Source organism: Arachis stenosperma, chromosome 8 (assembly GCF_014773155.1).
Source record: "Arachis stenosperma cultivar V10309 chromosome 8, arast.V10309.gnm1.PFL2, whole genome shotgun sequence".
Classification (NCBI taxonomy): Eukaryota; Viridiplantae; Streptophyta; class Magnoliopsida; order Fabales; family Fabaceae; genus Arachis; species Arachis stenosperma.
Window position 1 is genome coordinate 20,314,703 of NC_080384.1, and position 17,369 is coordinate 20,332,071.

The following is a 17,369-nucleotide window of genomic DNA, read 5'->3' on the forward strand; positions in this document are numbered from 1 at the left end:
TCAGGAGCGATATAATTTTAAAAGATTTATATTTCTGTAATATTACTACAAATAAAAATACTAGTTTAATATGTTTTTCCTCCTCAAAATGTATAAATATATAGGTTTTTAAATAAATTGAAAACGTAGCAAAATTTTGAGAAGAGAGAGGAGTAAATAAGCGATGGAAGGGAAAATGAAAGAAAAGAAAATAGTTAAACAAAAGAGAAAGCGCGCGTGGGTTAGGTCTCGAGAGAGAGTGAGAGTGAGAGGAAATGAAAGAGAGTAGGAAGTGACGTAAGCAAGCACTGTCCTCCTTGGGTGGAGTCAAGTTTGATAGTATAAATAAAAGTCCTCTTGCTACCTCCTCCTCCGATGCAAGTTCAAAACGACGTCGTCGTCCCGGTTCCCCTCCATCTTAGCACCATGTCTTGTCCTTCCTTGTCCATGGAGCTGGACGAATCCACCGAATCCCGAATCCAGCGCCTAATCACAGAGCACCCAGTCATCATCTTCACCCGCTCCTCCTGTTGCATGTGCCACGTCATGAAGAATCTCCTCGCCACCATCGGCGTCAACCCTACCGTCATCAACCTCGACGACGATGAGATCGACGCCCTCCCTTCTCCCTCCGCCCCCGCCGCCTTTATCGGCGGCACCTTCATAGGCGGCCTGGAGTCCCTGGTTGCACTCCACGTCAGCGGCCTCCTCGTCCCCAAGCTCGTCCAAGTCGGTGCTCTATCTCTGGGTATAGTATGATCCCATGCATCTCTATTTTCCTTCTAGTAATTGTACAATTTAGGATCCTCTCCATCTTTTGAATTGTACTACTATTTATATCAGATCTTATTTACTTTTATTTTCTTGTATGTTTTTCCATGTCATAAGCAAAACTAAGTGAGATTAAGCAGAGATAAAAATGATGACTCGAGTTTAATTTGCAACTTGATTATTTTTAACACATGAACTTAATTAGTTCTCAAACTCAATCACGAATTCAACTTGTGAATGGATCTGGCAGCGTGAGTGTGGTATTGGTCTTCGTCGTGTTGATCGCCTATGATTTGGTTTTTAGGGTGGGATTGATCAGGTCCGTAGGTTGGGTCCCATTGCAAATTATGAAGCAATCAAGGCCGTAGGATACCACAGTAACTTTCTCGCTTTGCTTTGGGAATCGCTAAGCTTATCTCTTTCTTCTCTTATTCTCTAAATTTTACTACTACTAATAATATATATAATCCATGGATGTATTTGTGTTTACTTCTACTTATGAATAGTTTGATCGTCTTCTTCCATTTTTACTCTTGCTTTTGCTTCATTTTAAGAATGGCAATCTCAACTTGCTTGGGTGGGACCATTATTATTGCAGCCCTGGCCGTCCATATGACAAGAGGTGATCATTTTCTTTTTCTCTCTCAGTAAATTTTATTTTTTTGTTAAAATAATTATTTAAGGATTCACTTCCTTTAAAATGTATTCTTATACTTTAAAAAATAAATAATTTAACAAAAATATTATTTATATACTAAAATTAGTTACTAAAATCAGTCATTAATATATTTATGTATAAATTTAATTTATTTTTAATGTATATTTATATTCAAATATGTTTTTTATACCTACGTAACATAACTCATAATTTAAAAATTTAAGTTATTGGTGAAAAGATTAATAATTTCAAACAGAAAAATACTAGAGACCATTAAAATTTATTTATTTTGGTATTATTTAATCATTAGTTTTAATTTTTTTAGTTTAATTTTTAAATAATATATTTTATTTTATACTTTTAAATATTAATTAATGACTAGTTAATAACCAAAAATAATAAATTCTGATGTTTTTTTATCATTTCTACTAATATAACTACGTGCATGATTAATTAACAATCCAAAATTATTATTTTTTCATTCAACAATTTAGATATTACATTTTATTTTCTAAAATATAATCGAAACTGTATATATAAAGGATAGTTTCATCATTTATATACCTCGTTATTGTGAACATTTAAAAGTAAAACTAATCTCCATTACTGGAAGATAGTTTAAGGGAATATAGAAATAATTAGCCAAATAATTAAAGCACCCTAAGCAATAACGTTTGGCATGCACCTCCAATATTATGGCATAAAAAATAAAAAATGATGTTTGCGTCATTTTTTATAATTTTTATACACTTTGAAACATTTTTTATTTTTTATTCAATTATTTTTAATACTAAAAAATATATAAAAGAAATGAAAAAGCATAAGAATCCATTTTTAAGTAGCTAATAATATTAACAAACATTTTTATTGTAAAATATTATTTTAATGCTAATTTTATGGAAAATGTAGAGTTAAGATTAAAATTTATAATTTATAATTCAAAATAATTAGTTGATGTTAATTTAAGAAAAATTAACTTCTTAATTAAACTCAAAAGAGATAAAAATAATGTAAATAGTATTTGTTTTTGCTGAAATCCTTCTCCCGGCCCTTGGGATCTTCGCTGCCACTCATGCTCTTGTAATGCACTCGTCTACAAAGGCATTTAATATGAAAATGTGTCGCAATAAAATTTTAAAAATATTTTGTATATTAATTTTTATGAGAATTAAAATATTAGCTTTTAAAATCTTGGATTGATTCGAGTAATTACTCATATTAATATTACTTCTTTATCCACATTTATGCTGTAGCAAATTAATCATCGAGATGGAAGAAGTTGGAATTTTGAAACCTCTTGCTTCTTATCATATACATTATTCTCTTTTACATTGTCTTCTTTAATTTGACTGCATCACTATAAATTTCATCTCCTTTTGAGCATTTAAAGGGTATCAATTTTCATCACCATATATATTTATATTATAAAAGATCTATAAATAGTGTTTTCTTTGTTTTGTCAATCAATCTGTGTAGAAAGCAAGTATATATTCGCATGGGAGAAAAGTCATGCAAAGATATAGATATAGATATATATAAATCAGATACTTTAATTTTTACTATATTATCAATCATCATTCTATCATTCAATTCGCAAAAGCAAAAGAGCCCAGAAAGATTCAAAGCAAAAAACAAGGGGCAAGGACAACCTCAGAATAATCGCATGAAGAAAAATGTATCATGTTGATCGATGACGTCATGGCAAGAGACAACTTTGGTGAGGGAGTGCGTCACGGCATAGCATAGCATATATACAACATGCTCCCTCCATAATAAACCTCAATTCTGGTATCGACTCTCATATATTTCCCATCATTATTAATAACCAAGAATATAAATATAAATATCCACTTTCTTATTGCCCCATATACCAAGCCACTTAGGAGGGTGCAAACAAAAAAGGTAATTTCGTGGTAATTCATTATTGAATGATAGCCAGAATAGATCGAGCATCTTTCCTTGTCTCGTTGGTTAAAAAAGGTATTGAAAAAGTGAAGCTTATTAAGAAATTGTAGTTAAAATCTATGATGCATGGAGGCAGACACGAGATACGGGACACAAAGACACACGAATTTTAAAATCTTAGAAGATATAGGAATACGGTATATATATAGAATATAAAGTATTTTTTAGATAAATTACAATAAATTTTTTATATTTTATTACAGTTAAAATATAAAATAATTTTTTAATTATATATTTTTAATGTTTTTTAACTATATAAAAGTATCTAAAATATTTTGTTTTAATAAATAATAATATATATTATTTCTAAACTCATTTCAACGATATATGTTAAGAATAAGGCTGGATATACGGACATGTGATGATATTTAGGTGTGTTCAAGTGTGTCCGGAGAAAATTTTTTTATTTTTTATTAAGACATAACAGACACGCGTATCGGATGAGTGTCATATCCAAAATGTATCCGATACGCAAACATATCAACTCAACGAAGTGTTCGTATCCGTACTTTATAGGTTAAAATATAGTGATTATTTTAAGAATAATAATTAATTGATCGATATTCAATATATACCAGCAAGGTTTGCCATACATATGATAGACCTACGATTTTAGAAGAACTTAAATTTTACTTCTAGGAAACACGTCAGTTTAAAAAATAAGTATGAAACTAAATATAGCATATAGCATGATATAGGTTTTGTATATAGGCCTCAAATTATTACTTGAGAGTATGAAGTTAGGGAAGCAAATTAAAATTAGGGAGGGGATGAGAGGAACTTTTCCCCATTAAGGAAAACGAGGGGCGCATGATATTTATATAATTGAAGCCGAGGGTAAGAGTCCTAAGAAAACAATCCTAACCCCACTATGCCACCATGTGAACCAATAATTTCTCCTTTCAGTAGGGGAAAAGACAGAAGGAGGTGATGACATCAATGCCATCAACCACTGCAACTACAACTGATCATGATATAGAGAAAATAAAAAAAAATTATATAAAATTAGTAGAGTAAATTAAAGGCTACTTTTTTTTACATAGAAAAAATATTGGTATTTTTATTGAAAATGAGATTATTTGGTATAATTATTTGGGGTGAATTTTGTAAGTGAAGAGTGAATAAGCAAGGTGCGTGTTCAGTGACGGACCCAAAAAATTTTAGGAGTGGGGACAAAAATATATATACTAAATAAATTTTGTTAAATATTATTAATTATATGGAGATATAAAAATTAAAAAGAGTTAGTGAACATTTTTATTCTTAATATACTATTCATTATATATAATTTATAACAAAATATTTTTTATTTCTAAAACTTGAAATTAAAATATTTTAATTAAATTATAGATAACTTATTATCCTAACTAATTTTTTATAGACATTTAATAATAAAAGATTGAATTAACTGGCACATTAACGCCTAATAATACATTAGTATTTATAATTTAAAATTAGAATTATATATAAATACTAGAAAAATTAAATTTTTATATAAAAAATATGTTTATATAAAATAATAGAAACATAATTTACAATTTTTTTCTTTTTTTTTAAATAATTAAATTTGTTATATATTTTTTTAATTTAATTTTAATATAATGTTAGATAAAAGATTTTATGCATCTGTTTAATTATATATTGTAATTAAAATATTTTTATTATTATTTTTAAAAATAAAAAATATATTCTAAATTAGTAAATTAATCAGTTCATTTTAAAATTTTATATGGAACATAGGTACATATAATAAAATAAAAGATAAAAAATAAATAATAAAGATGAATAAATTGAGAATAAAATAAAATATATAAAGTCACAAAAAAATAAAATATTAGATTAATACCTAAATTATAATTGTTTGAATTAAAAATTGCAATTGAAAATATCAAAAAGAAAAACAATGAAATTAAAAGATACATAGAGTCATGAAGAGTTATATAAAAAAATTGGAGAATTTAAAATTTATTTTTTGATGAAGAAAAAATAACCACTAGATAAGGAATAGAAAAAGAATGTTAAAAATATAAAAATAAGAAGAGGGTTTAAGAGAATAAAAGAGTGACAGTACAATAATTAAATTTGATTAGGTTAAATAATATTCAAAATGATAGAAAAATAAAAAAGTAAACTTAAAACTTTAGCTAATTGAATTTATTTTATTTGTAATGGGGTCATTTAAAATTTAAAGTGGGGACATATTATATATAACTATATTTTTTAAAACAAAAATTAAAAACACCATGGGGCAAGTGCCCCCTCATTGTTGTGCCTGAGTCCGTCCCTGTGCGTGTTAATTGGACACATGTCATCATCATCCTAACAACACGTGGGGTAGATATTGGACACGTGTCATCATTTTAGCTTTTTTTACTTTTACGATACTGTAATACACTTAAAATATCAATGTTCAACTAAAATATCATCTTCATTTCTATATTAAAAATGATTTCTGTAAATTAAAAGCTAACTTTTTTTATATGAAAAAATACCATCTCTATTTTTATATTAAAAATAATGCCAATATTCATCACATAATTTTTTTTAAATTAATTAATTCATTAAAAATCATAGTATCAAAAAATTTGAAGAATATTACGAAAACTATGGCAACAGCTACAATCCAAGGAAGCCAAGACTACGAGAGTACATGTTTAACTTTCCGAATTCTCGTGGTTTTCTTTAATTTAATACAAAATCTGACGTGGCAACCATGCCACGGCTCAATGGCTTTTGATTAATTTAAAAAAAAAAATAAAAAACAGTGGCGGATCAAAATAGAATCTTTACAGACTCACGTAAGAAGAATCACCTGATGATTCCATTTCCACACACTGGAGCAATGCAAGGACAAGCTAAGCCACCTTCAACACACATTTATTTCTTTAAAAAATATATTTGCAATGTGTATATATAATAATAATAATGCATAATTAAATAAACAAAATTAGGCAGGTAGAAGAGCAAAAGTGGCATACTGGCATAGGTGCATAGCACCCTCAATCAATATCAAAGGTTCCTTAATGCTGGGGTCTTAGGTATTGCACTCTCGTCACAATACATATATAAAGTTCAACATCAAAAGGCTTCTTTGGTTATTTTATACATGGATGAATATCTTTTTATTTTTTTATTAAAAGGAGGGAATCTTTCCATTTTCTCTTTACTGGTTTATATGGAGTTCCCACTTCTCTTCTTTTTACTTTTTCTTCTCAACTAAGACTTTAAATAATTACAATGATCGAATTACGTGCTATATCCATAGAGAGAATGAATGATAATTAGTTTGGTGTTGGACATTATTCAACATGGGTTCATCAAAAGTTTTTTAGTTTTATTTATTTCTTTTTTCATGCTATATCTTTAACCCTTTAATTTTCGTACGCTAGAACTACAAACGGTGCTTTCCGTATAGTGCGTGGTATCTTTTTGCTCCTTTAACCTCACATGTCTTATGGAAAAGAAAAAAAATTTTCCAATTCTAAGAACAAAAGAGGGTTCTTCATAGTTCATATACATGTGTGTTTGCTTCCAAAAGATTTTTTGGCTGTTTGTCCGTATTTTTTTTCTCATCAATCATGATCATGCTACATTCATGTTTGCACTTCATCTTCGTAGTATGCTGTAAATTTGGCTTTATGTACTCTTTTTGTTGCTGTGATGCATTTTTACGTCACTATTTAACTTTTGAGTTTTGTTAATGCCGTGTGACTTTGTCTTGCTATTTTAGAGAGGCATGTAATTCAGTGGCAATTTTTTTCTTTTTTGAAAAATTTAATTTGTTTGGTGTTTTGGCTAGAAATGACTCATTTGATATAATTGTAGATAGTTAAATGTTGTAGGTAGTAGGCCCAACATATTGGGTGAGTATTAGGTCAAACATGTAGAAAACGTGTTGGATACGTGGCAAACAATAATTAGCCAACACACAAATAAAAGTGTTGGATATGTATCAGGCGTTGATTTGATGTGATTTTAACACACAATTTATATGATAAGAGAGTTATTTTAGTGTGTTGTTGGTATGTTGGAGGATATTACTATAAATATAGTAGTGTATCACAATGGTAAGATGATATAAAATACACATGAGATATGTAATTCAGGGGCTCATTTTTTTATGTATGAAAAAGTTTTGGTATTTTGACTAGAAATTGATTAATTTGGTGTAATTATAAGTGGGTGGAGCAGACTCAACACGCAGGGAACGTGCTGATTTAATATGTAAGAGTGTGTTGGACACATGACAAACAACCAAACATACAGAGAGCGTGATAGATCAATGAGTGACAAATTTTTTTGTAGGTGTTACTTATCCTGAGAAAAAAAAATTTAAGATCAGAATGAAATACTATTCTAAAAAGTCAATCGTCGTGGCAATTAGAAGGTACACTATCTCTAAAGGAGTTGATTATACTGTTTATGAATCTGAGGCACAAATGTTCTATGCAAATGTAAGACGTATGGTCATGGGTGCGATTTACTTGTTCAAGTCAGCTGGATACGGAAAAAAGGTTGTTGGGAGATAGGAAGATATAACGGGAGGCACATGTGCACCATGGGAATGATTTCACATAATTGTTTCAAATTGAACTCAGACACAGTTGCTGATGCTATAACCTATAAGGCCATTGATTGAAACCGATTCATCTCTAAAGGTGAAATTTATAATTGTAGAAGTCCAATTCAGGTTTAACTACACCATCAGTTACTGAAAAATTTAGTTAACAAAGCAGAAATCGATCAAAAAGTTTTCGTGGTTGGGAAGAATCTTAATTATCAAGCCTTGCCATTGTGATGCACCGTAATGATTCAAAAAATACATGCATGGTACAGTTGTCCAAATAAAAATACTACTCTTGTATAACAGGAGTGAAGAGGTGGACGGTGTTAGGATACTTCACTGGATATTTTTTAGTTTCATTAATCCATGTTTTAGAGTGTTCTGGCATTGCAAGCCTTTGGTTTAAGTTGACGGCATACACCTTTATAAAAAATACAAATGTGTCTTTTTCGTTATAATTGCACAATATAAAACTAAAATATTGTGCTGATTGCTTTTGTCGTCGTAGAAGAAAAAACTGCTGATGCATAATATTTTTTTCTCAGTAATTTATAGAAAAGTATTATTAGGAGAAACGGCACGGGATAATCTCTTATCGAACCCATGCCAGATTTATGTAACATTTGGAAGAACTATTCACATTAGATTTATTGGCGAAAATTGTCATACTCTGATTGATCAAGAAGTCATGACTGTTGCCTATCAACCCGGTCATAATCTCTCCATCAATCTAAAGGTCATATATATGTGCCACATCTTTAAGTGTAACGGGCAATATGAAGGTATGAGTCTCCGACTTCCACTTTTCGACAAGAGCAACTAGCTAATAACGAGGCAGGTCATTTGATCTCTCCAATTCTCGAGACGTCGTAGAACCCTATTATCCGTAAGGCGTTATCTACCATCAGATTCCACATTGTGTTAGGCTAGTACATAAAAAATATATTTATTAATTACACAAATATTAAAACTAAATCTATTTTAAAAAATATTGGAATTAAATATATTTATTAATTATTATAATATTCATTTTTATTAATTTCAATAATTATTCATTAAAATAAAATATTATTTTTTCAGAAAATAATAATCTTATAATAGAGAATTAGGAAAAAAAATATTTATTAATATTTATATTATTTATAATTTTAATAATTATAAATTAAAATAACATATTATTTTAAAAACCAAAATTTTTTATTAATATTTATATTTTTTATTAATTATAAAATAAAATAAAATAATATTATTTCTAAAAAATACTATTATAACAGAAAATCAAAAAATTATTTGTTAATTTTAATAATTATAAATTAAAATAAAATATTATTATTACTGAAAATAATACTTTTATTACAGAAATTTCTAAAAAAATTTATTTACTAATATTTATATTATTTATTAATTTCTATAATTACAAATTAAAATAAAATAATATTATAATAAAAAATAATAACATTATAATAGAAAATCTAAAAAAATTATTTATTAATATTTATATTATTTATTTAGTTTCAATAATTATAAATTAAAATAAACTAATATCTTAATAGAAAAATAATCATATTATGACAAAAAATTCTAAACAATTTATTTATTAATATTTATATTATTTATCAATTTTAGTCATTACAAATTAATGAATATTCAAATAATGTTATAACAAAAAAATAATTACAAAATAAACGGTAACAAACTAAGCAAAAAGAATAAAATTACATAATTAGCATGTTCTAAGTAATTAATAATATATTTTTCTGTCAATATATAATCACGTACCATTTTTGCTAAAGACACGTTTATAATTTTTTTATAGGTAATACTTTTACTCTCAGTACATTACTCTTTCACTTTTAATCTCGCTTAGGAACTTTATTCAATATTTCTCGCTCTCAATCTCTTTCGCATTCACCGGCAAGAACCCCACTCCCCCATTTTAAAGATTCGAAGCACTTATGACTAGCTACTGTTTCTGAAGAACAAGCATGTCTCCTACATGGGGTATGCTGAAAAAGTAGTCAACACGTTCTTCACGTGTTGTTGTCGTTGTGCCACATGGACAGAGATGTTAAGAATCTTTGCGAAAAGTTGCAAAATATCTCTGAGGAATCTCTGCAAAAATAGTCAACATGCCTCCTGCGTGTTGCTCCGGTGGCGTCATGTATCCAAAATTGTGACGAATCTCTGAAAAATTATGAAGAATATCTGACGCAGAGACAACACGTTCCATCAGAAAACTATGTACATCCACAATACTTCAAAATACCCAAAATGTTAATATTATATAAAAGCACCACTACTTTTTCTATATAAAAAAATTAATTTTTATAATTTAGTATGGCTAATTTTTTTTAATATGGAAAAAAATTTAGAGTTACACATTAAAATGGATATGCATGAAGCAATTACAATGGTATGATGTCAGAGCAAAACTCAAGTAACAATTTGTGTAAAGTAGAATTTTTTAATTTTTTTTTTACCTGTGAAATGCATGTTAAGATTTAACTTGTTATTTTCTTTTTAATTTGAAACCTGTAAAACATAGGTTGCGATTTAATTTTTTATTTTTTTAATTTAGAACATGCAAAACATATGTTATGTTTTAACCTTTCTTTTCTAATTTCGAAGCCTTCAAAATGCAGATTATGTTTTAGAGGCTTTTTATGATTTTTATGCAGTTTATACAATGCATGTTGTGTTTTGTTTTTTTTTTCTAATTATAAAACGTAAGTTGCATTTTGTATAAGCCTATAAATATCATTGTCATTTATCTCTTTCATGCTTGTGATTTTTTTTTGACAACTAGTAGTATCAAAAAATTTGGATAAGGTGAGGTTAAAGCTATGGAAAATATTATAAATTTACGAGTGTATTATAACTGTGAGATCATACTACACACATGAGGGAGTGATTTTTGTGTGTGAATCTCCATTTTCTTTTGCTATTCTATACACCATGAGTTTTGCAAAATTATAAAATGGTCTTTGTGATAACAAAGTTACATTCAAAGAAGGTGAATAACATTTTATACAGAAATCTTGTTGTCGTATTTGGTGGGCTAATACAATTTCAAATAATGCCCATTACTGACGACGCATATATGCAATAGATGTTTTATATTTATCAATGTTGAGTCTGCAGCGAAATTTGGACTTCTAATAAATACAAAGTAATATGAAATTAAACACTACCCACAATAATGTACTAACTATAACAAAAACAATATGAGAAAATATTATGTGAATTAATTTTCTTTTTTATTTTTGATAATGTTTCAATTACAATACTACAGAAATGTATATAGTATCATTTATGCTATAATTTCAATGATCAAGAATAAAATCCTCCTATGAAAATTTCCTACAAGTTTTCTCCTATTAAAACTTCTTGCAAACCTTATTTTACTCCCTAAGTTTGCTCTTAGCCTTCCTGTATTCTCACAATTCTCCACCTCGGTCACAATTTGAAAAACTGACTCAAATTTTGAACAAACAAATTGTAGTACTCGTATCTAGTTGCATCATCTTGACAACGACTGCCTACGTACCCTTTACCAGGATCAAACGAAATGTAGTTCTTTTATTTGCCATGTAATACTTAACATGGAATAATGTTGAGCAAATTCAAGCAATGCTGGAATTTGTTTCCTGACACTACTTTAGTCAACATGTCTGCGAGATTTTCATCTGTGTGTACTTTTACAAGAAAAATGTTGCCTTTCTCTATAACATCACGCACGAAGTGATATCTTACATCAATATGCTTGGTACGAGCATGATGAACCTGATTTTTTGCCAAATTAATTTCACTTTGACTATCACAACTCATACTCACGCAATCTTGCTGAAACCCCAAATCATCTAGAAGACCCCTTAGCCACAATGTTTCTTTCACCCCTTCTGCTACTGCCATGTACTCAGACTCTATAGTAGATAGTGCCACTGTAGTTTGTAATATCGATCGTCAACTAACTGGAGCACCTTGTATTTTATATACATAACCGGTTGTAGAACATCTTCTATCTAGATCACCAGCATAATCAGAATCAACAAAACCGCTGATTTAACATGATTTTTCACTAAAGCATAAACCTATGTCAATGGTACCCTTCAAGTACTTTAATATCCACTTGACTGCTTCCCAATGTGTCTTACTCGGATTTGCCATAAACCTGTTAACAATACTGACTGCCTGTGAAATATCTGGGCGTGTACACACCATAGCATACATCAGGCTACCAACTGCACTAGCATAAGGTACATTTTTCATGTAAGCCTTATCTTCTGCTATTGTGGGAGATTGTTTACTAGAGAGCTTGAAATGTGGAGCCAACGGTGTTACTACAGGCTTAGCATTTTTCATTTCGAACCTTTCAATAACGCGCTCAATGTACCTTTTCTGGCTCAAGAACAATTGTTGGCTTGATCACTCTCTTTTAATTTTCATGGCTAATATTTTTCGTGCAACACCCAAATCTTTTGTTTCAAATTCTTTACCAAGTTGAACCTTTAACCTGTCTATCTACACCTTGCTCTTAGAAGCAATAAGCATGTCATCCACATATAATAGAAGATAGATGTAATCATTTTCAGAAAGCTTATTAATGTATACACAACAATCATAATTACTTCTGGAAAAACCTTGTTTTAACATAAAGGAGTCAAATCACTTATACCATTGTCGAGGAGATTGTTTCAATCCGTATAGCGATTTCTTTAAGCGACATACCTGATTTTCTTTACCTTCAACCTTGAAACCCTCAGGTTGATACATGTAAATTTCTTCCTCTAAGTCACCATGCAAGAAAGCTGTCTTTACATCTAGCTGTTCCAACTCAAGATCACCCTGAGCAACAAGACTCAAAAGCACCCTTATGGAAGTGTGCTTTACCACAGGAGAAAATATCTCGTTGTAATCAACACCTTCTTTTTGTATAAATCCCTTTGATACTAACCTAGCTTTGAATCTTGTACCATCTGACTTAGTAGGATCTTCTTTTCTTTTATACACCTATTTACAACCAATTGCAGTCTTTTCCATAGGCAATGGGAGTGGGACCACCTCCCATGTCTTGTTCTTATGGAGAGATTGCATCTCTTCTTCCATGGCAACCAACCAACTTTCTCTATCTTTATTTTTGATAGCAAATTTGAAGGTGACTGGCTCATCATCCTCCACCGAGAGTGCATAATCTACCAAGTTTACCTGCCCATAATGTCTCAAAGGCTTCTTTGACCCAAACTTCTGAACGAATTTATAATTTTTCTTTGGCCTAGTGGATGCCAAAGAATCCTGCTGCTGTTGTTGTAATGCATGTGCATTTTCTCGCTGAATCTCCTCGTGATCAAGTTCATCCTCTGCATCATCTCGAGTAGCATTAGGATGCTCCACCTGAACATTATTAGAATCTGTTTGTTAGTATTTAGAATCTATCTCCACCACTTGAGTATTTGAGGTTTTTCCAACATCACCATCATCTGGCATCGTATCTTTAGACAGAGCTACCATAGATCGTTCATCAAAGGTAACATCCCTACTAATTACAAATTTAGAATCATTTATGCTCTAAAGACGATACCCTTGAACTCCTCTTGGATACCCCAAAAAGATTACCTTTTTAGCTCTATCATCAAGCTTATTATATTTGACATGATAATAGGTTGTGCATCCAAAAACTCTAAGTTTCTCGTAATCTGCATGTTTCCCTGACCACACCTTATAAGGTGTGTTTCCATCTAGGGAAGAATGTGGGGATCAGTTCACTATGTAGCATGCTATAGCAACCGACTCCGCCCACCACTCTCTACCTAACCCAGAATTAGAGCGCATACACCGTGCCTTCTCAAGTAGCGTACGATTCAGTCGTTCAGCAACTCCATTCTGTTGTGGTGTTTCTCTAACTGTCCAGTGTCTCACAATGCCTTCTCGATCGCAGAACTCCTTGAAAGCCCCATCCGTGTACTCTGTGCCATTATCTGATCGTAGAGTTTTTAACTTCTTACCTGTTCAATTTTCGACCATTGCTCTCCATCGCTTAAAAGTGTCGAATACCTCATTCTTATACTTGAGGAAGTAAACCCAAACATACCTGGAATAATCATCAACAAAAGTAACAAAATACCTGGAACCAACTTTAGACAGGCCCCAAATATCAGTATGCACGTAGTCTAACAACCCTCTACTTTTGTGCTTGCTTGTAAAAAATTTCACCCTGTGTGCCTTTTCATACACGCAATGCTCACAAAATTTCATTTGTGGTTTCTTCATATTCTTCAGCAAACCTTGTCCACAAAGCAATGATAGACCTTTCTCTGACATATGTCCAAGTCGCATGTGCCATATTCTTGTGCAATTTGTTTGATCTCTACTTCCACAGATTCCAACTGCTAAGTCACCTATGACTGTTGTCCCCAAAAGAGAATAAAGATTATCGTGACGAACTCCCTTCATCATTACCAAAGAACCACGAACAACTTTTAGTACCCTATTTTTCGCAACTATTTTACAACCATTTTTCTCCAACAAACCTATGGAGATAAGATTTTTCTGCAAGTCTTGAATATGTCTCACATCCTTTAAGATTCTTACTATTCCATCATAAATCTTGATTCTTATAGTACCCAACCCCACAGTTTTTCAAGCATGATCATTGCTCATTAAAATTGTGCCACCATTTATGCTTTGAATAGGTAGTAAACCACTTCCTATTTGGGCACATATGGTGAGATGCTCCTGAATCAAGAATCCACTTATTGAAAATTTCATAAGATTGTTCTGTCACAGAGTAATAGTCCTTCTAATCATTTGAGACGTAGCTTGCTTCTAGCTTTTTTTTTTGGGTTGTCATTGTTCTGTTTTTTGAAAGTTATCTTCTTATTTGGACAATTTGCTTTAAAATGTCCAAGCTCCCCACATTTAAAGCATGTTCTCTCCGCGTGAGGTCTAGATTTTGGCCTAGACTTTCCACGCTTATTACCTTTTCCTCTTTCATTAGTCATTCCTCTAGCTGCGAACAATCCTTGTACTTGATCATTATACTCTCTTCCATTTGGAGATGACATTACACTTGTAGCAACCTTACGTAGATCATCCGCTAAAAGTGACGCTCTCGTCTCATCCATGGTCAGAGTGTCACCCACCAGCATCAATGTCTGCACCAGATTTTCATAGGACTTCGGTAAAGAAAGTAACAATATGAGTGCCTGATCTTCATCATCAATCTTAACATCTATATCCTTTAAGTTTGATATAATCCTATCAAACTTATTGATATATTCTCGAATTGAGGTATTCTTCCATCTTGCATGTATACAATTTGGATTTTAAGTAGATCTTGTTAGTTAGAGTCTTCGTCGTGAAGTTACTCTCCAACTTTACCCATACGCCTGCTGCAGTTACTTCTTTATTTACCAAAAAGCAACATCTCTCTCAAGGCATAAGATTATTGCAGCCCGCACCTCAAGATCTAATTCTTCCCAATCCCTATCTTTCATTTCCTCTGGCTTTTTCTCTTTTCCTGTCAGTGCCTTGTGTAATTTTTGTGATATAAGCAGATTTTTCATCTGCATCCTTCAATAGAAAAAATTACTTTTTCCATTAAATTTTTCGATTTCATATTTGCCTACTTTGACATTACCACTAGTAGAAGCCATTATGTTCAAAATTAAATTTTACCATGCAAATAATGAATAATATAACGTTGGCTCTTGATACCAATTGTTGAGTCTGCAGCGGAATTTGGACTTCTAATAGATACAAAGTAATATGAAATTGAGCACTACCCACAATAATGCACTAACTATAACAAAGACAATATGAGAAAATATGATGTGAATTAATTTTCTTTTTTATTTTTGATGATGTTTCAATTACAATGCTATAGAAATATATATAGTATCATCTATGCTATAACTTCAATGATCAAGAATAAAATCCTCCTATGAAAACTCCCTACAAGTTCTCTCCTATTAAAACTCCTTGCAAACCTTATTTTACTCCCTAAGTTTGCTCTTTGCCTTCCTGTATTCTCACAATCAACAAACCCAATTTCACGTGCCGATGATCGAGTTGTACGTTGAGTTTGAACAACATATGTGCCTGGATGCAGTTGACAGGGAGTTGAATATAGATGAAATCAAGGACATATCTTGGGAAAATGATCACAATGACAGTGAAGAGGAATTCGAAGTCAACTATGAAATTGATGACAAAAATGATGACAGAAAGTAGGCAGTCAATCTGGCAGTGCAAAATGAAGTAGATACTATTGTCAACTAGCATCTCTTCGGTATTCCGTCTTTTATGTGAGCTCTGGATCTCGCAGCCATGCATGCTTCGAAATTTTATGAGTATGCGAATATGGGTATGTTATATTTATTCAAAATTAGTTACCATTATCATTTTTTTATTTAAGCTCGAATGACTAACGATAGTTCGCATTTGGTAGGTGAAGGCAATGCAATGACAAAAGACGGTGAGTTTAGTATCAAAATAAAATTTGGTTCTAGAGAGTCGGTGATATCTACAATCAAAAGCTACACTATCTCTAGAGACTAGAGGAGTTGATTACATGGCATATGAGTCGAAGCTGCAGATATTCTACACAAAATGCAAAGGACATGATAGAAGATGTGATTAGTTTATCTGAGCTAGCTTGATTTGAAAGAAATGTTGTTGGGATATCAGGAGATACAATAGCAAACACACGTGTACCATGGGCATGATTTCACAAGATCAAGCCATATTGGACTTAGACACGATTGAAGATGCTATTAGGTCGTTGGTTGAAGTACATCCATTGCTAAAAGTGAAATCTATTATTGCAGAAATTTAATTTAAATTCAACTATACTGTAAGTTATAGCAAGACTTGGTTGGCTAACCAAAAGTTCGTTGCAAAAATTTTCGATGATTAGAAAGTTTCTTATCAGATTATGTCAATATGGTACAAAGCAATGTGTGCCAAAATGCAAAAGTCATGTGTTCAAATAAAAACGGTCAAAATCAAATATCTCAAATTATTTAACTATTTGTAAATATCAATTTAACATAAAAACTATATAAATTTCTGTTATTTTACTATGATAAATTTAATTATTCTAGTAGTTAATTATTTAGTTAAAAATGTGTAAATATATATAAATGTATATAAACATATAATAATTACTGATTTTTTAAGGATATGTTATGCTAGTTTTTCATAGCCTTTAGGGGATTCTTGTCTGCTTTGGGTTCACACTTGTGCTCTGTAGCAGCACGAGACAACGCTGTGGCAGTAGGGTCCTCACTTGTAGAAACTTGAAACATTGAAAACAGAACCAGAAAAATAACAAGTACATATATTTAAAGTTTAAACAGAAAAAGGGCAAGCGCTTTTCTTTTCTTTCTTGCCAATCACAACTCCTCGTCATATCTCTTATAATTGAAAAAATAT

The 17,369-nt window shown here is 30.9% G+C and overlaps 1 protein-coding gene across 1 annotated transcript; it reads left to right on the plus strand.

The window, feature by feature from the left end:
- Window positions 1-328: 328 nt before the first annotated feature.
- LOC130946500 (glutaredoxin-C6-like) lies at window positions 329-1,366 on the plus strand. Its single transcript, XM_057875262.1, has 2 exons — window positions 329-727; window positions 1,055-1,366. The coding sequence occupies exons 1-2, from the start codon at window positions 355-357 to the stop codon at window positions 1,063-1,065; spliced, it is 384 nt and encodes a 127-aa protein (XP_057731245.1). The 5' UTR covers window positions 329-354; the 3' UTR covers window positions 1,066-1,366.
- The last annotated feature ends 16,003 nt before the right edge of the window (window positions 1,367-17,369 follow it).

What these genes read in the sequence shown, in the direction of transcription:
- LOC130946500 (XM_057875262.1), top strand. Translation starts at nt 355, where the DNA reads ATGCAAGTTCAAAACGACGTCGTCGTCCCGGTTCCCCTCCATCTTAGC.